Source organism: Siniperca chuatsi, linkage group LG2 (genome assembly GCF_020085105.1).
Source record: "Siniperca chuatsi isolate FFG_IHB_CAS linkage group LG2, ASM2008510v1, whole genome shotgun sequence".
Classification (NCBI taxonomy): Eukaryota; Metazoa; Chordata; class Actinopteri; order Centrarchiformes; family Sinipercidae; genus Siniperca; species Siniperca chuatsi.
The window spans coordinates 15,170,829-15,191,547 of NC_058043.1; the positions used below are offsets into that span (position 1 = coordinate 15,170,829).

Consider the following 20,719-nt stretch of genomic DNA (forward strand, 5'->3'; position numbering starts at 1 on the left):
TGTAAAGTTTGACTGTATGTGAAAGACAAAAAGGGATGAGTTTGAAGGGAAATGAGAGGTCATGCAGCTCATATTGCTCACAGGAGGAATGACCTTAGTTTCTTTCTGCCTGAGCTGGTGTTGACTCTGTTAAAACATTCTCATCATGGTTAATGTACACAATCCCGACCACTTGTCCCCACAGCGTAAGGACATTCATGCAGAGAGGCCAAGGGAATCAGAGGTCGGCTTGCCTTTATTTTGCTCTTCCATCAGAGCTAGCAGTTAATCTTTGCTTGGCCCCAGCTTATCTGGGCGCCTGCCACCGTAGCCCTGCCCAGGGAGAAAGGCATCCCACGTCTCAGCCCTCTCTGCTCCTCCTCCTCCCTCCCCTCACCTTCCCCTCAGCTCAGTTCTCCTTGGCTGACTGGACAAGGTGGCTGCAGATTGAATTATTGTTCCCGTTCCATTTCTCCCAAGTTTGCATTAATTTGCAGTGTGCTGTCACTTCTCTTCTGTTGTGTTTGTTTCTTAAGTGGAAGCCGTTCAGAGTCTGTCTCAGCTTGTTGCATCGTCTCATATCAGTTGTGGCATTGGCCTGCAATTGTGGTTATGCAAAAAAGAAATAGGGCTTTTATTGGTGTTTGCAGAGGCAAATGCCCAGAGCCCCCCTGGCGGCACTGTTTTACACAAGCTTTGTGTGTGTGTGTGTGTGTGTGTGTGTGTGTGTGTGTGTGTGTGTGTGCGCACGCAAGTCAGGTTTCCCACATTCAGGACTTTTCAGTGACTTTCAAAGTCTTGTTTGGTAATGTTTACTGGCTTGTAAATGTATGTTTTGGGGTTAAGGCACCTATTAACTATTTGACATTAATTTAATTTGATAAAAAAAAATTTAGGGCTGCAACTAATGATTATTTTCATTATCAATTAATCTGTTGATTTTTTTTTTTTTTTTTTTTTACAATTAATCGATTAACCATTCAGTTGATAAAATGTCCCAAAGCAAGTGACATCCTCAGATGTCCCATTTTCATTATCTTTAATGACTCGGGGGCGTATAGATAAATTCACCCAATCATATATGAGTTGGGGTGACCAGCTAACTGCCTATCAGAAAAAAAAGCACCTGACCCTGGGTTGTAGTAGCTAGCAGTGTGATATCATGGGTCAGAGGTGTATGTTTGGATCTCAGTGGCAAAAACTTTGTTTACATTTCCAAAGAATGTGGTTGGGGTCTAATTTTGTAATTTCTCCCTTGTCCTCCGCCTCCTGTTCTAACAACTAAGGTGTGGGTGGAGGCCAGCAGTCCTCTATAGCGCCATATCACTCCATATTCGCTAAGCCACTCCCACGTTTGAGTGAACCAATAAAATTTGAGGGATTTGATTTGAATCGTTCTCGTAACTAAACCCCACCCACATACAGTAGGCTGTTTTACCTGGAAGTATGTCACATTACGGAAGATAAAGACACTCTAACTGCCGTTTCTCTGTGACTTTCCAAATTCGTAAACTCTCAAATGTTCAAAACCTCTTGGAACCTCATATATGTGCACTTTTATTTGTTTTTATGAAGTGTTAGTGTGTTTTGACAATTGAAAGACTCCTCTGCTAAAATTATCTTAGTCTCTTATGTACTTTCCAGTCCTCAGGAGGAGTTTTGAGTTCCCTCTGTCAAACCCTGGCACCTGCCTCTCCTTTGCACCCCATGGCCCCTCCTCCTCCTCTTCCTCCTCCTCCTCCTCATCCATGATTTCTGCCCCACTGTCTTGAGCTCTGACAGCCTGTCATAACATAATGACCTAACACTTCATGATTGGCAGGTGTTTTTCCTTACAGGCCAATGAAGTAGGGGTTGGGAGATGTGGTTTGATGCCCAATTACCTTGTTTCTTCGCTGACTGACAGGTGGCTACCAAAACTACACAGAAAGGGGGCCTGTTTGTTTGTTTATCACCCATTTAATTCATGCTGTGTTTGAAAAGCTATATGCCAGCTGTCGGCTATAGCTTTGGCTCGTTTGAGGCAGTGACCAGGGGGCTTGGACACTGCCTTCCTCTGCTGAATGAGTGACAGGGAAAAGGCCTTGCAATGGGAGAAGAAGGGAAGGAAAGATAGGAGTTTGCCTGGAGGCAGGGAGGGAGAGAGGAGGTGCTGGGGGGGTGCTTCAAAGAGACAGTTGAGGAGAATCTCAAATATTGACCTTGGAAAACCACCTCTATGATAATAATTATCTCACTCTGTCCCCCTCTTTTTCTCTCCCCCTCTCTACTCTGTTGTCTGCTTTTACTGTCTCTCTCCCTCTCCTCATGGCTCTCTCTCTCTTTTTCATGTGTGTCCTTTGCTCCTGTAATCTTAGCGACCTCAGATAAAAGCAACCTGGCTCTTTTTCTTCTCTTTGATACACACATTAATCCCTATCATTGATTACAAACTTACAAGCTCAGGTTCAGCTTATCACAATAAGCCTCTACATTTGACCCCCCACTTCCCACACTGTACAGTTTATAATACTGAACACCATACATTAAACTTATGCACTCAAGGGTGTAGGTTTGGTTTCACAGGTGGGTGGGGAGCACATTAAGTCAGAGATTCTTTGAAGCACCCCCAAAAAACACAACAAAAAATCCAAAAAACTGAAAATATGCTATTTCCTGCCTTTTCCTGCATTATTATGAAACTGGTCATTGGGCTTTCCAAATTAATGATGAAATGCTGTGTTCATTGCGGTATTACACTAATGTCAATTAAAAATCACATTTCGTTGCCTAATACTTTATGATAAATATTGTATATGTATCTTTACTACAAGGAGCAATGTCCTATACTGCCTTATCTTTGAATGATATTGAATTCTAGCATCTTTTTAGGAGAATATTGACTATAAACAAAAATATAAATTCCAATTTTATCTTTTTTTTTTTTACACTCAAAAAAGTGCAGAGGAGTCTTGCCTTGAATATTGAGTCCTTATTCTCCTCTTGGGCTACGGCTACAAACATCCACCAATCAGAGGTAGGGTAGAAGCTTCTTTGTAGCCTGAGAGGCGAAACACAGGGCAAAGAAAGTCCAGAGAGCACTCGCTGCTGTTTAATCGCTGTGAGCACAGGAATATTTGAATGCAACCTGGATGAGCATATTCCCCAGTGGAAATTACACACTTGTATATGCTCACCAAAGTATTTCCGACATCTCCCTTCTTTGCGGTCATATTACATCAGACAGAACTTTAGGTTATACATGCACACAGTACACAGGTGTTTCAATGTAAAGGCCCAACCTGATGCTGATACTGTAATCATGGTCTATGTGCATGATAATGACATATTTTATAGGCATTTTTCTCACCCTGGTCTGAAACCTCGCTTGCTGCACTAGCATTTCAGATGACACAGTGGACCTGCTTCTTAAAGGCAGCCACGGCAAAGTATGTGTGTTTTCACCCTGCTAAGTGAAGGCGGAGGAGTACATCTATTCATTTAAATTGGTGCTAATGGCAGACTATTTAAAAGTCAATTAATTGCTAGGGGCCAAATGCACAGTGGCAGTTAATGCTGTCACAATGTTGAGTAGTAATTGGATGTGTTGATGGGATGTGCTTGTGTGTGCTAGTGGTTATTTCTCGTGTCTGAAACTGTACCTACTACTGTACCTCCAAAAACTCTCAACAAAAGGACCGTCTGTTGTCCTGTGAATGATATTTGTCATAAAGCAGTGCATCATGGGAGAGCAGTATAATAGCATGGATTTAGTTTGTACTGTATTTTGGTGATGCATCCACTGCTTTGTTATAAAATGTTTGTTTTCAATTTTCAATAGCTTTCACTCTGTTTTCTTTTACTTTGCACTATTATTGCTGAAATCAGCTTTAGAATCGCTCTTCTGTATCCCTTTTTGTTTTTCTGAGTTTGACATCACTACTCGCATCTCCATTCTCTCTTACCTTTTCATCCTCTTCCTCACTTTATCATGCTACTGTGTACGGCAGCGAGAGAGGGAGAGGGAGAAGGCCTGAGATCGATGTTGGGGCTGTGCACACAGAGACTGGCAGCCGGCTGAATCGGAGTGATCGATCAGGCACAGAGCATTTGCTCTGCCAGACTGCTGGGCCTTTGTGGATGGAGATTATTTCAAAATTATTACAGGAGGCAGATGCTTGTCAGAAGATGCTCTCTGTCAAGGTTAGACTGCTTCAGTGCTGCCTTGCTCTCGCCTTCTCTCTCTCCCTCTGTCACACTTTTGCTTTCTTTATCTTCTTAAATTTGTCTACTTTCCCTCCTTTTATCTTTCACCATTTCTTTCTCTCCTGCAAGGGTTTTTCTGTAATTTTACTTATTCCTTATTGCTCTTTTATATTATATAGCTGTCTTTCATGCAGTGTGTTGTTTCTCTAACTGGAGATATGTTTAGCACGTTTTAGGTGAGATAAAAGGCACACAGTGTATACCAATGAGAAACTGAAAATGCCATCTGGTAAATTGTCTTCATACACACAAGAACGGGCGGCACAATATAATCTTTGACCAATGTTCGTCTACAATGATACTGAATATACCAGCAGGCTGCTGCGTGTCTCTAAAATGAGTTTGTTCTTGCTGGAACAATTTTAAATAAGGTATTTTCATTCTCGGCCCTTCAACAATGCTTAGTGCCTGCGTTCTATAAAAATAGATTTATGTGGATGGCTTTTGTGCATCTTTGTGAGTGCCATATGCCATATGTGTGTGCGCTTCTGAGTCTGTACGTGTGCATACGTTTATAATGTAGCATTTGAGTTTAGGACGTCTTGAATGTGCGTGTTTTCACCCTTGTTAGGCTGATAAAGACTTGGGAACGGCCTTGTACACCCTAGGCTCTACCTCCTTGTCGTCACGTCATTTATCCTGAGCTCTGCTTTATTCTCGTGGTCAGCATTAACTAGCCCAATTCTTCTGTCTCACATTACATTACATAAAAAGTGCTTCTTTTAGATTTATAAAAGATCAGTGCATTTATGTATGTTGATGCAGTTACCATCGACACTGTGTTTCTGGTTATTGCAACTGATCCCAGAGATATACAGTACAGAAAAGCTTGCTAACAAACATCTTAATTCGATAAAATAAACAAATTAACTGACATATAAGAAACTCCAGGGTAGTTCTAATTAAAAGAACAATCTGACCCTTATTTGTTTTATCCACGGTCAGGTGAACACATCAATTTCATGCATCCAATACAGGGATGTGTTTAGCCTAGGCGAGCAGCAGTTATGTTTCCAATCAAATGTTGCACATGTTTTAAGCAAATTTCCTAAAAGAGAATTAGAGAATATTTTCATACATATGGTAAATAAATAAGCATGACATGTCATTTCATATGTTTCTCACCTTAGCATGCATGAATGTCAATTTATTGAATGAATTTGTCTCCTGCAAATTTAAAATGTGCATTGAAACAGCTGGAAACATGCAGTACTTAATACAACTGGAAGCAGGCGGAAATAGCTTTGATCTATCAAATGTGAAAAATACGTTTTTCAACAACCATAAGTAAGTCCTATTTACATGTGGTTTTTTTTTCTTGTTAGCCAGCAAGCTAGTCACCAATACAACCGTGTGTCATCTGGGATGTGTTTCTGGCAAGTTACAACAATATACAGCCTCACTAAGTGATGACAAGTCTTTTGACATGCTTTGTACAGTCAGCTGTTGTATATTTATTTTCCTGTGTGTGTCAACTCAACAAGATACAGCATGGAAGTTGTTGAAAGACATTTCTTCGCTGTGCAAGGCTTAACATGTCCGGGACCAACAGTATCTCGATGAAGACGTTGTTTTTCTGGGTAAGACAGAAAAAGGGGCATATTTCAAACTCTTCATCAGCAATCATGTTTATACAACCTGTGGTAGTAACACACATACAGTATGGTTTAACTCAGTGCAGATGGTTATCGATGGTGCTTTGAACTTCAGATGATATTTCACCAATAAAATGTAATCACATATTACCAGTCACTCTAGTGATTTAGCTGCTCAGAAAATAGAGCACACTCCATCTGACATGAAAAGAAAGCTGTGGGATTATTTTCTTAGACAGGACTGGGGGGAGAGTTTATAAAAGAAAAAGAAGGATTGAGCTATAATTTTGCATACAGTAACTTGGAACGGGCTTCCTGGTACAGTATCACCAAACATTTTAAACATTTTGCCATTTTTTTCACAACTATCCCTTTATGTTTACAGGTGTGGCTATTTATATAAATTGGCCCATTTTCAAGATCCTACATTATGTTACCACCATACGCAGCACTTGTGAATGATGTGCATCGTCCGCTTGTTAACTATTCAGAGAATTATCTTTTGGTGACCGATGAGTACAGGCTGTATGAGGACGAGCCACAGCAGAGTGATCAAACATTTACATTGTGAGCCAGATGTTGTTTGCATTTACATATGAAACCTGCTAGCAAGCAAGTTATGCCACACAATGAAAACAATCTGCTTTATTTGTTAGTCAAAAGACATATTGACATAAAAGTGTGACAGATAATGCCATCATACTGTATCTGCAGTCTGAACCTGATCCATTTAATATTTTGCTAATGTTCAGGTTGGATTTACAAACGCACCAGATCTAAACTTGAATACTTAATTGGACTGAATGACTAAAGTACATCAAACATTTAGGGAACAACATACACAAGTCTGATTATAAGACATGTTGCTTTGCACTCGTTTTCCTATTAGAAGACAATGACATAGTAAAAGTGATTTCACCACAACATATAACAGCAAAAATGCTAATGAAGTGTTGAAGTGTGTGCACATTCTGCAAGAACAGTGACTAGTGATTACAGAAACCTCATCACTGTACGCTTTCATATAGCTGCACACTACACTGTAGGAATTTAAATGCCTGGGCACTTTGCTTCATTTCTCTCTAGTAAAAAAAGATCTCCTCTGGGAGAGATAGACAGTATGGTGGGGGGTGAGAAGAAGAGAGGAACTGCGAAATGGAGGCTAGATGAAGCCTGGATGGGGAGAGAGAGGATGATGAGAAGAAGGGAAGTGAGAGGGATTAATTGTTCACTCAGAAGAGGAAGATAACATCAGATGTTTAAAAGCCGCCACAACTAATCCTGTCATTTCTTGGACTATAATAATGAAAATGGAGAAATGATGGAGAACTGGAAATTGAGCTAATCTGTATGCCTGTAACGAGCACATGTTTGTGATTTTTAAATGTTCTACAGATTATGGTATATTTCTACTCACATCGTATCATTTTCCAGTGTGATTAGTGCTAAAAAATGTTCTTTGTTATTTCCTCTGTGATTCATCATAATTGTATAATTTTTCAAGATATATGTAACGTAATTTGCATAGATGAAGCATTACATTTTCACTCTATGCAATAGCGAGGCATTGTCAACCACATCCTGTTTTCAGAAAGCAACATATCAGTGGTTATGCATGTTTTAGTCCATTAACTGCAAATCATTTTTTTTTTGGTTGTTTTTTTTACATTACTCCTGACAGTTTCCCAAAGCCTACCATATGGTTTAGATTGATTTTCAACCATGAATTTTTATTCATTTTATTACAGTATGAAAATCATGGACTCTTCTGTAGGCTAATTGTTCATATTGTGCAATTTGTGCTTTTATTACTTGTTTTTTTGTTATCACTGGTGCAGAAAAGCATTGCTTTCAGGAGATACAGTATGTTGTTGCAAAATAAACTCAACAAAACAAACAGTAAGCAAACATGGATATCATGAAAAGAGATGAGTGTGAATTTGGTCATTTGTTGCAAAGTTTGCTGTTCAGCAGCCAACTCTCCGGTCGTAGAGCATTATGATAAAGGTGACAAAACATTAACTTTGATGGATTACCTATTTAAATTCATTCCGTACTTAAATTAATGTAAACCAGTGACTGCCCTGAAGGTAGGAAATCAGTCTAAAAACATATTGTGCGTTTTTTAAATCAGTTTGCAGTAACATATACAATACACAGTTAAAACATGCAAAACCATCTGCATGGTCCTTTAAAATCCAGGCAGGGACAACTCCTGATGTTCTCTGTTTGGGACCAGCTCTCTGCCCTACTTCTGTCTGTGTTTGCTCTCCTATCCAAGCAGCTCTCTCTTCCTCTGTGACCAACACCTGCCGTTCTCTCCCAACATCCCTTCCACCCTTTGGTCCCGCAGCACTCCCCTTCCTCCCCTGTCATATCTGTCATAGACGTTCAGTCGCTGGTGTTGCTCTAGGCTTCAAATTTAATTTGGTTTCAATCTGCTGTAATTGCTTTGAGAGACGGCCGTGTCTGCATGTTTTTCCTCTCTTCTGTCTGCTGGAATACTGGATTGGGTGTGTGTGTGTGTGTGCATGGATGAATATGACTGAAGGTGTGTATTCATGTGTGCATGTGTGTGTAAATACTGAACAATTGCCCAGCCACACACTGTCAATGATACACTTTGTCAAATACCAGCTGCTGTCACTGGACACTTTGACAACGCTTTTGTCAGATGCCATACACTTTCTCTTTGTAGCAGAAAAGGAGGAGACGAGGGAGCGAGGTAAATCTGCAAGACATCACAAAATATCTTTTTGTTAACACTTCATGTAGGTGAATAGTAAGCCCTGAATGTGTAACTGCTTTCATTAGGCTATTATATCAGCATTCTGAAGTAAGAGGGAGGATGATTGAAGTAAAGGGCGACAAATGGACAGCAAAAATAAAGGGTTTACCCTTGAACTGCAGACAGTTCTGTGGTGAGGTGAGGTGAAAGGAAGGTTGCTAAGCTGATGGACTGATATAATATTGGTATGGCTTTGTATAAAAAAAGCACCTGCCTCCCTCCTATGGTGGTTTTTCCCTTTTTTTCCAACTGCCTCTTTTTCGCCCTGGCCATCTCCGAATCAGTCTGGTCATTTCTGCTGCTCGCCACTGTAGACAGACTAACATTAGATTCTCACCTCCTGAAAAATGTGAAAGCTGCTCTGTCAAAATCACTGATCACACATTATTAAAGCACATTTTTGTGTTTTGCATACAATATATTCAGTGAAATTCCAAAAGGGGATTTCTCCCTACACCCCAAAAATTCTTTCAATTTCTTATTTGTCTCAACAATACACGTCCGACCCTTTACGACTGTATTTGCATCCAAACTCATCAGCCAGTTTGAGCCTGCCAAAGGAAAGGGTGCGCAGAATACAAAAGTGTGTATAATTGATTGCATGTTGATTAGTGAGAGCTCTTTTGAGCTGATTGCAAGTGTACAGTATGTACATACATCTGAGTGGAGTTTTTTGTGAGTGTAATATGTGAACAGAAGAACTGGCATGCTTACAATGTCTTTAAAGTATGATGGGTGCTGACCGAAAAATCATCAATTGCACAGCAGTGAAAAGAAACGGACGCGTTTCAGCCCTAGGCTTTCTTCAGCGTTTCTGTGACCAGTGGTGATTGACAGTGTGTCTTTATGTGTATATGCATCAAACATACATACATATGCTGTAACAAACATGCTTGGCTGAGGAGTTGTGTGTGTAACACACCGTTTGTGTATGTTTTTCATATAATGTGTGCGTTTTGGCATTACAGGAGTTTTTGTCAAGATGTGACACAAATAAGAGATTCTTGAAATATAGAGTGGCAGAGTACAAACATCAGCTCTCAGTCTTGTTCTGTTGCGTTTATGTCGCAGCGTGCATGTTTATATCACTCTCACCTCTGATCAAGGAGACATTTGCCCTGCATCTTGATGCTGTTTCGCTCTGCTCCTCCCCACTCAGCCTGCTGAGGAGGCAGATGAAACAAATAGGTCATCCAGGCAATCGCACACACCTGTTAACAGATGTACCAACTAAAAGAGCAGTCATGTGCTCTGTTTCTTTCTAGTGGAATGTCACTGGGCTTCTTTTGACTTATTTATTTTTAGCTATCGCTTGTTCCAGACAATGGGTATGCAATTTTCTCCTTCTCAGTCACCTGCAAGGTCAATGCCTTGTGGGCTGCTAGAGAAACAAGATGTCTGAATCTTATTTTTTTGTTAAATTGCGCCTTTAGGCTGTCTTCCTCTCTCACTCTGTCTCTGTTGTCTGACTGATGCCAGTAACAGCAGGAAAGGCCGGGCAGTTTGGGCATGTCTGTGACTATCTGTCAAACAATGGACAGTGAGCCCAACCAGCCAGACACTCACATGTCACTGAGCTGATCCTGGCCCCATAGACACACCGCTCCGCCTGCACGCTCACCCTGAGCCCCCTGCTGGCCTCTGCATATAGGACACTTGGCTACCTGCGAGCAGCCAGGGCTGCAGATCTGTGTGATGTTGACTCACTGCGATGTTCCTGCAGTGACCTTGTTTGACCTTAACATCTTTTTGATTTTTGCTGGATGTGTGCATTGTGACCTGCGTATGCATGTGTGTCTGTGAGTAAATGATGTGATAGAGCTGTTTGTAGCATTCATCCCATAGGAGGTTTAATTGAATTTACAGTGGTAGTTGCTCCAGTGAATGATAATGTGCAGTACAATGGTCTTTGGGCCCCGTTCTGTGCTATGATGAGTCTGCCACTTAGCTTCAAAGGCTCTGTGGTTTAATGAGCGAAATGCATATTATTTTGGAGTATCTCAAATGAAACAAAAAGTGCCCCAATTAGAAGAGAATTAATATTGTTTTTATGGAGATACTTCAGCAGTCAGTAATATATTAAATTAGCTCATTTGCTCCTGTGACATTGCTTCTAACATAATCGTATTTTGATTATATCCATATTATAAATTTACAAGCAGACTGATAAGTACAAGAGCTTATGATCAAGGTCGATTATTTTCAGTGTAGCTCTTAAGCACCATTATGAGGGAGTTTAGCTGCTGCAGAGAGCTACTGTATTGTTCCAAAGTAAAGACAGCTGCCTTTCTTGTCCCATTGAACTACACACAGAAGCTTCAGCACAATGCTGGCAATCTGCAGTGGAAATATGGTGTTTTTTGGGCCTGTGTGGAGTGTAGAAAGCTGGTGTTTGATTTTGAAAAGCTGGTGAGTTGCTTCTGCTGTGGGTAGGTGACAGATCGCGTCTTCCAGATCCGGTCTCCGTGGAAACAGCAGAGTGGAGTCGGGAATGCACTGCGATGAGTGGGGAAATGCAAAAGAAAGTGTTAACATTTCCGTTGTGGAGGGGGAAGATTATGGGGGGGACAAAGGCAAGGATTATCTCAGCACATGCTACAATAGCACTACACACACAGCCTCTGCAAACGGGCCTGCCACAGGGTGCTTTGGATCACAGAACAAAGACAGGGTCTCCCACCCATCCATGCTGATCCTATGTCAGAGTTAGCTAATAAGGACTACAATACCCAGCTGCCAGTAGCAAACCAACCAGGGACCTGGAATTAAGGGTCATTATTTCTCCTCATTATGGACTTTAACATTGTTCGGACACTCTGAAAAGGAGGAGAGCCTATTTTTATTATCACTGTCCTCCTCACAGTAGTTTGTTACTGGAACTTGAAATGGGAGGAACGTGTAATAATGCAAGCAATAAAAACATGTCATAAATTTTCAAGCTTTTTCCCATTTCACCCTACGTTCTGCGCTATGTGAAGTCAATTAAACTGTTTTGAAGTTGGTTTGTGACTGTGTTGTTGGAATTAATATGCTGTTAGAGGAGGGAGAAAGTTTGAGGGCAGTAAACTGAGACAGATGGAGAGAAATGGAGTACAGCATATGATGGCAGGATAAAACAGCCGAGCGAAGAGGAGAGATAAAAGGATGGCCAGAGAATGAAAGGTGGTGGTGGTGGGGGGCAGTAGCAGCGGTGAGGGTGCAAGGCGAAGTGAAAGTCTGTGATGTTTTAAAATTCTGGAGTGGAAAGTCCCTCCATCTGTTATTGTGGGACGGTTCTGACTCAGTGATTTCTATGATTGGCCTTAATCCGGGCCGAGTGGAGAAGACAGAATGAAGAGCTTAAAGCAGACTGCTCTCACTCTGACAGGCTCCACTGGCTGCTGCTGCTGCTGCTGCTGGGGCTCACTGGTACGCTCAGTCTGCTGCCCCCTAATGGACTAACTGCTGCATGACACTGCACTTCTCTGCACTACTACAGCACATCGAGCAGCTCTTAAGGGCCCTGACATAGTGGTGACAGTTTGATGTACCGTGAATTTGTCAGCAGCCATGAAACACAGCAGTTTTCACTCAACTTTTAATGCTCTTTTCTATGTCTGTGATTATTATTACACATGTATCACGTCCTTTACTGTCTCCAGGTAAACATGCCATTCGATTGCTGATGATTCTTCCTGATCCTGTATGTGTAAAGATGTAGTTTCTAGTGATGCTACATCTGGATATTTAACTCAACAATGTGGGAAGGACCCTTAAGAAAGCTGTTCTATATTTAGACATCTTTTTTCAAAGAGCTTAATGGCTTATCATTATGATTGTCACACAGCAGCCAATCATTGTAAAATTTACTAAGGGTCTTCCCTTGCAGCATTTGTCACTCTGAGAAGTGACCTCAGAAGAGTCATTTCACAGTCTTTTGGTCCCCAAGAGGACTTAAGCAGTCCCAGAAACTGAGCTGAGGGGGTCGTTTAGAACATGTCAAATACCTCGATTCAAGGCTGCAATCACACATACAGACCATGTCGTGTTTTCTCAAGTGCCCTCTCACTCAAACACACATTGTAGGGCCATTTTTGAATGTCCCTCCAGATCACACGGACGACAGTGTGCTGTGTCGAGTGCCCTTTAAGTTAATGCTCAGTGGAAGGGCCTAACAGGCTGCAGCAATTACACAGGCGGCCCGGTGTCGAGTTGGCGCTCACCACAGCATGACGCTGTCCGTCCCTGGTGTGCTGTCATTGCCCTAGAAATAACATGACTTCGAGTGATTAAACTGCTCCCCTCTGGAACAGAGCAAACTGAACAGTTATGAATATTAAAGATCCTAATCGCCTCATGCTGAGCTTTTTGTTATTTTTATCCCCCTGCTGTCTTCTTGTTCCGTGAGTTCACAGTGAGGAAGCACAGCTTTTCACCATCAGGGTTCTTGGACAGCGGAGACATCACCAAGCTGCACAGCCTGCTGTTTGGCTGTTTGTAAGACTACACTATCACCTGCACCATTACGTACGGTGTTTACATACATGACAGAGTCCAATGTGTGTTGTTTACAGCTGGAGACCTTGTGGAGACACTTCACATGCCACTATCCATTACAGAGTTGTGTTTATGGTTCTTGACCTTGCCTGAAGGCTCTGTGACAAATGGCTCAACATGTGATGCATTTTGTGTCAAGGTTACAATGGCATATAACATTAGAGGGCCGTGGTCATGTTGTCAACTCTTCTGGCGTCTTTGTGCCTGTATGCTGTAGTGTTATTTGCTGTGTTGTGTGGGCCTGTACTGAGCTTATCTGTGCTGTACTGTGCTGATCTCACTATGCTCATCCAGTACTCTAAGCTGCTTGGGCTCCAGCCACCAGCATAGATGATATATCCCTGCCCCCCTCCTTCCCACATCTCTCACTCTGATTCATTGGCTGTTTGTGTTGCCCATCCATCTGGGCCAACACAGAGGAAGGAAAGACACATGAAGACACATGGCTGTTTTGGAGCAGGGGGACTGCATTAAGCTGCTAGGGAAGAGATAGGGTCCCAGAGAAATGGTGGCCTACCAGGGGGAGAGGGAGGAAAAATACCAAAGGAGGGGCAGCTGGAGAAACAGAGAAGTGAAGAAAAGATGTGTGGGATACTTGGGGAGAGAAATGGATTTTCTAAAGGGACAAGGTAGAGATTCTCACTGACAGATTAAATGCTGAGAAAAAGACTGAGCCACGGGGATGAAAGGGTATCTAGATCAAAGATCATTACAGAGTGTTGAGGAAAAAAAGTGGGAACAGTTCTGCAAATACAACTTTTTTTTTATGTCCTCAAAAAGAACTTTGCATATTAATAAAAAACATCACATATACCAGCTGTTGTGACAGAGAGTGAAATCACATGGCTTTAATTTTCAGGCTAAGCTGGAAATGCAGTGAGATTTTTGTTCAACTGCTCAGTGTTTATCCCTAATTGAAAAATATAGAGTTGATAGTTTCACCAAGAGCTTACCACTGTGGCGCTGCCCTTTAGCAAGGCTGACCCTCTCTAACGAAAAGCCACACAATTACTGTCTTTTCTAATGGACTCTTTGGAAATAATTTCAATGGGCTAATTAGATCCTCATTCCATTGTTTCAGTCGCCTATTGTCTCATTAGGAAATGAATGAAATCTTATCGTTGTTATTTAAGGCTTGTTCAGGTGATTAAAAGCACAATGCAAAAGCATATGGACACAGAGGACTCAAAATTATCCAGATTTTCTGCTATTATGTGTCACAAATTAGGTTAGTGATATCGCATTATGCACATACTTTAAACTATTATGCTCTACTGATGTCCCTATACGACATCTGTAAGAGCCTGGACTGATATTCTGGGCCTGGTGTGTTTAGAGGAGGTGGAGCAGTATTGTGTCTGTGTGGCCGTGAGTGGGAGGGTCTGCTGGGATGAGGTGGGCGGGGCTCGTAATAGAAATAGGACAGCTTTTACTATAATGTTTTTGGTAGATAAAAAGCGTCCCATTGTAGGGGACTGGTTCCTTCAGTGTGGCTCCACAAATGAATGAGCTCTTACTATAGCAGAGGTCTAAAATAAGGTTAGTAATTTCAGAGCCCTGGCACTGTTACGGCCGATCACACTATTCTGGGACAGGAACAAGATCGCCCCCTAGAGGCCCGGGAAACCTAGATACTGAGGCACAAGAGGGAGGGATGTAGAATGTAGAGAGGGAGAGACTAAAGCTTCACCATATTTGCCACTTGGATGACTTCCTATATGAGAAGCCTACATGCAGTAAGCTTCTTCAGAGATAAGCCTAAGCTACATCATGGTAAATGATGTTAGACTATTAAAGCACATCAGTGGGAAGTGTTGTTTGATACTAGTTTAAGATGAGAATATTAAGTTTCATGTTACATATAATTCAGAACAACATAGAAACACAAAATGTCAATACTCCTTTTAGTGACATCATTTACATCTACTCTGTAAATTAGATGCCATGTCTCCTCTGTGTGTTGAAATTCACATTTTATTTGTTTTGTTGGTCTCATGAAGGCACCCCTTGTTTGTCCATACACCACTCAGTATGGTGTTTATCTGCCTGTAGATGGAGCTGTACTTGGTGCATATGGTCAAACAATGAAAATGTGTGCACCCGTGCATACTAAAAAGAAGAAGTGTATGGTGCACAGGTGCTATCAGTTTTATATGAAGATTTAATGTGCACATTAAATATTCTGTACAAGTCATAGTGTGCAGACGTTTCAGTTGCCACCATATAGTCAATCAAACCATGTATCTTGAACTGTCTTTGCACGTGACTGTGACACTAACAACTTGACAGCAGCTAAAGCCATGACTTTTGAATCACAGCAAACATTACCTTTCTAGCTAATGTCTGCTTCTTATCTACAAGCATGGACAAATATCTTGTTGGCAAACAAACTACCCCCAGGGAAAAGTAGACACAACTTAGGAACTAACCCACAAATGTCAAGATCAGTCAGTATGGATTTGGTCAATTCCACTGATAATAATGGTCTGTGCCGTGGCTTGTTACTTGCGAGTTTGTTTACATTGTGTCTCATACCCCGGCCAGCTCAGCTGTCAGTCAGACAAATACACATACAATCACCTCAGCAATTAACAACGCTTTAAGGAGAACAGTGTTGTTGGTTTTGGCACTCTCTAATCTTCTGAATTATCCAATTAATTTACAGCTGTACTCGCTTTTGTAGGGAACAAGGTCACCATCCCCATCTTTGCATCTTTTGTGTTTGTCTGTCTCTCTCTCACACACGCACAAATCAATGTCCTATTGACTTCTGAAACTCACACTGCTGTTTTTGTGTTTCCTTGTAGAAACTGGCCAGGGAGGCGGAGCAGCTTCAGAAGGAGCATGTATGGCAAGACGGTGTGACGGTAAAGTAGGACACCCGCTCCTCTCCCTCCTTTTCCAAGACCTCTTCTTTCTTTTTTCCTTTTCTTTTCCAGGCAAACTGGTTTATCTTCCTATCGCCCATTCCCATCTGTTTTCCAATTCCCTCTCAATTTAGCTATTTTCCCCTGTTTTCCTTGTAACTCTTTAATGACAATGTGATCAGCATCACAGAGACAATGTGGTAAAAAGTGAATAACAATAATATACACAAACACAGTTTTACATGTATGCACACACACTATAATTGCTTATTTTTGAGGTTGTTATTTTCATGGTCTAAAAGTATTACCTAAGAGCCTTCGGTCCATTTTGTTTCACAGGCCACAGTAAGTTTGAACATTGCATTCTCTTGCAGCTGACCTTTAAAACACTAGAGATACGCTCTTGAAATCCCCCCCAAAAAAGGAGAAGTGGTATTACTCTGGTTTGTGTGTTTGTCTGTGTGTGTTTGTGAGCCTGCATGCTCCACTGACTCTCAAATTTGCAAACACTCAAATGCCCCACAAACATGCGTGCATACTGATACACACACACATAGACACATATATATACAGCCTCACCCGACAGAAACACATGCACATTCCCTACTGTCATATCCTCTGTCTCCAGGGAGACGAGCTCGCTGTCATGGTACACTTCCCACAAATGGATTTTTAACCCAGTGCCTCCTGGGGGATATTTGAGAAAAGGCTTTAACTGATTTAAAACGAATAATTATGAGCCCTACTTCCCTGCAAAGTCCATTTTTATTCATGGTTGCTTACACTCTGAAGCTGTAGTCTTGGGGTGGCTGGGCTGCACCCCTCCCTGCTGGTCCGAGGGAGGGAGCTGCAGTGCGGCTGTCCCTTCATCTTAGGCCTGAGGGGTACTGATGCCTGCCTCTCCCTGCCCGGCTCCGACGCACCTCAATCGGATGTGTAGCCATGCAGAAAGTGGAGCCTGGGTCACAGTGACCACACACAGCACACCTGTTCATAAGTAGCTGCATCCAATATGGCATCAATACCTCCTCAAGTGGAAAAGCCAGCACTCTCTTTAATCCATCCTACCCCTGCCAAAACTCCTCTCTCCCTCTGTTTCTGCTCTTTCTCATTTTCTATCTCTCTTTCTGTCCAGTGACGAGTCTCATACCCACCGTTACCCTCTGCGCCTCCATCACATTCATACACATTTTTTGTTATCTGTATGTGTCTTTAATCAGGCATGAAAACAGTTGGAATATATCATATTGTTGCAAATACTGCAAATGAATCCTAATGGTGCTCCTCTATTAATAATGTATTAGAGCTGATTTCATTTGCCTTCATAATCAGTCCAGGTAATGAATCTCAGCAGGGGCGACTGTGAAACCATTAAAAAAATCTCACAAAGAGGTTTTATGGGGGGGATAGATATGTCTGCAAGAAGATTTTTCCTGTTTGTAGATTTTGTGCTTTCCTAATTTCTCTTTGGGTGAACACTCTGCTGACTGACACTCTAATTAGATTAGGGCTGCATGCTCTTTGGGCATATTAGGCGAAATGCGTCGCATCTTAAACTAGCGGGTGGAGCAGTCTGTCAAATGAAAAGAAAAGGTGTTTATGCATGAGAGACGGTGCATTTTGATAGAATTTGTGAGTGTGTGTGTTTGTGTGTATCTGTGTGTGCTCCAGTGTGGGTTGGAAAAGCATAACGTGGTTGTTTGTGTTTGTCTGCAAGCGGGTATTTATTTGTATGTGTTTATTAACGGCAGGTTCTGTACCTGGCCCAGCCCATCTGCTGGCCTCGCCAAACTGGTGACATCATAGAAAACTCAATGACACGCCTGTTCCTCATAGCGGCTGCCATCACAGCTGTTACCGTAGCAATGGGAAGACCTGACTCTTTCTCTCTCTTTCTCTTTCTCACACACACACATTCAAGCGTTTTCCTGGTCTAACTGCAGAGACAGTTTTCTGACCATCCTGACTGCTGGACATTTCGGATGTCAAAGTGTTGATCGTAACAACAGTTGTGTTGGTCGTTCAAGGTTTTAAATCCATTGGAATGAAATGGTGTGTGAAATAGACATTAAAGTGTTGGATTGCTGCTGATTTCTCAAGGTCAGGTGCCCATCCCTCTGTGACACTCAACTATTGTGTTGGCAATAGAGTCATCCCAAGACGACACAGTCATTTCAGTGCTACTTTGCAATTCTCATAGGGACAAGGGACAACCAGCAACTTCAGAGCCAAATATCAAAACTCTTCTTTGTTTTGTAAACTAAAAATTGGCAGCCAAAAAGCAGAGGACTACCGGTTAGCATCAACATATCACTCATTTCTAATTGTTCTATTTCAGAATCAGGTTATGAAACAATCCTACATCTTTGACCCGGTAGCTGAATGTGTGTATATACAATGTTTAGGAAGAGATTTAAAGGTGGGGTATGCAATTCTGGAGAATTCCAATACCATGACATGTTATAGAGTGAACAACGACACAGCAAGTAATGTAACTAACGTTAGCTAGTTTGTGAATTAGCTTAGCTAGGTTGTGGGTTAGCAAACTGTTGCTACAGTTGCTGCTGCGAAGCTAACAGCCAGAGAGGACGAGACGGATTCCCAGAGCCAGCAAACCAGCTCCAGACAGCGATGCTTACAACTCTCCTGCTACTACAGCTAAAATCACAACAGCAGCATATCTTGGCAAACTAGAAAGTAAGCTGAATGTCTATGGGCAAGTCATTTAATGTTACCTGACACACAAATCATGGCTGGAATAGTGTTGTGTGGCTCAGTCCGAGCCACTTTGTTTATTTCCCATTTACAGAGCCAGGGCTGTGCAAACAACAGATTTTTTTTCAGCGCACACACTGAACGGACAGCTAGCGGACAGTGAGGAGATATTTGCTGAATTTGACAAAAAGAAGTGTATTGGATTAGAATCACATACCCCACTTTTAAATGTTGCTTTTCTGTAGAGAAGGCCAAAGTGCATTTCTCTGGGTGATATGATTTCCTGGGTGTTTGCCAGGTCAAAATGGTTTATTGCTTTTAGTAGTTTTTCTCCCAGAACACCACTGAATACTAATGTTAGCGACTTCTTAAGCAACATCTTCAGTAAGAAGGTCTATGGGGCAGCTTGGCCTAAATGTAAGAATTTAACATGTAGATATTTTAAGCACAATAATAGAATTGCATTAACCCAGTCAGCCAGCCAAAAGAAATGAAAAAAAATCACAGCTAAAGAAAGTCTTAGTTGACTAATAATCATAAGATTTCTTCGACTAAGCGATTAGTTGATTGCCGCTGAAAATCTATTAAATTATTGTGTTATTGTCCCTCTAAAGATTGAATGCACTCATGCAGACTGATCTCTTAAAATCTATGGCTTGTTAGAGGATATTACTGAGATACCAGAAATGTGGTAAAATCATTTTCAAGTAATGAATATTAGTCATTTATTTTTATTTATACTTTATTATTATTGGTATTATTATTAAAAATACCATAAAAATGACTAAAATTCAACAGAAAAATTCTTACTCAACCAAGACCTTAGGGACTGATTACTTATCCACTTGGACAAGGCAACCCTGCTAAAACCATACAGTTGAGAGTCATGTCTAATATAAGAAATAAAATACTGTCCTTGCAAAAATGTCACTTCCCTTATACACTGAATAAAACCTACACAGAGGCTAGTTAAGTACTGAAATCTAAATTCTGCTTCTCTGGCACAATCTTGACAACTAAATTTTAAGATAAGTTAGATGACGTTATTCATTTTTGTGGATATCACTTTTATTTCATTATGTTAATCATTAATGTCGATGCATATTCACAGTGAGGCTTGTTAAATATTCTAGGTTTTTCAGGAAACAGTTTGGTGGTAGAGAGAATGTGGAGAAAATAACACCAGATTAGGTTTGTGCACCGTATGCCACCAGTGATATTGCCAGCTGGAACCAGGTCATTGTGTATGGCAAGCTGTTTGTGATTTAGTATGTTGTGACAAATTTGTATTTTTAGCTAAAATGTAATTTGATATATCTGAAATAAATGTTTTTAACAGTCACATATGAATTGTGGATATCTCCAATGTGTTGTCAAGCTGTTATATGATAAAACGACTTGGTGACATCTGTAATTTTAATCTGTAATATATTTGGAGATATCTTGAATTATTGTCCCGAGTGATCACAATGTAATTGTGACTCAGAAATGCATTTGTAGATATCTTCTGGATTCTCTATGTTAAAGTGGGTTGCCATGTACTTTTTGAAAGTGACAGTTGAGGAATTTTACAATTTTCTGTCCTAACCTGTCCTAAAAAACTCTCAAATGCTTCTTTTGTGTCTCTGCATGCAGTTTGAATGTATGATAAATACTGAGCGTGGCCTAGTTTAGCTCAGCGTGTGTGTGGGTTCAGTGACAATTACTAATGCTGAGGGTTTAATACTTTGTAATGGTTAGCCTACAGTTAATAAATCTTTTCACAAGGACAGTACAAACAATATCCTAACGATTACATAATCATCAGAAATACTCCTCCCTCTGTGGGAGCATGTACAGTATACAATTACAGTATACAGTTTTATTAGTGAAATTACTGACTTCAGCATTAGGTGAGTTTACAAAGTCTAGTTTGGTTTGAATAAGCATCCATCTTTTGAAAAGCACCTATAATCAATATTTTTATAAAAACAATGGATTACATGACTACTTGT

General features: G+C 41.1%; 1 protein-coding gene across 4 annotated transcripts in view; it reads left to right on the forward strand.

The window, feature by feature from the left end:
- The window catches only part of cacna2d2a (calcium channel, voltage-dependent, alpha 2/delta subunit 2a), a 148,385-nt gene that overhangs the window by 58,285 nt on the left and 69,381 nt on the right, over nucleotides 1-20,719 (forward strand). For 3 of the 4 annotated variants that reach the window (XM_044216018.1, XM_044216027.1, XM_044216035.1), the window contains exon 4: nucleotides 15,951-16,010. In XM_044216018.1, the coding sequence (XP_044071953.1) occupies nucleotides 15,951-16,010 (60 nt within the window). Of the gene's footprint in view, nucleotides 1-15,950; nucleotides 16,016-20,719 lie in introns of all 4 variants that reach the window. The other variant, XM_044216042.1, reaches the window with a different exon arrangement.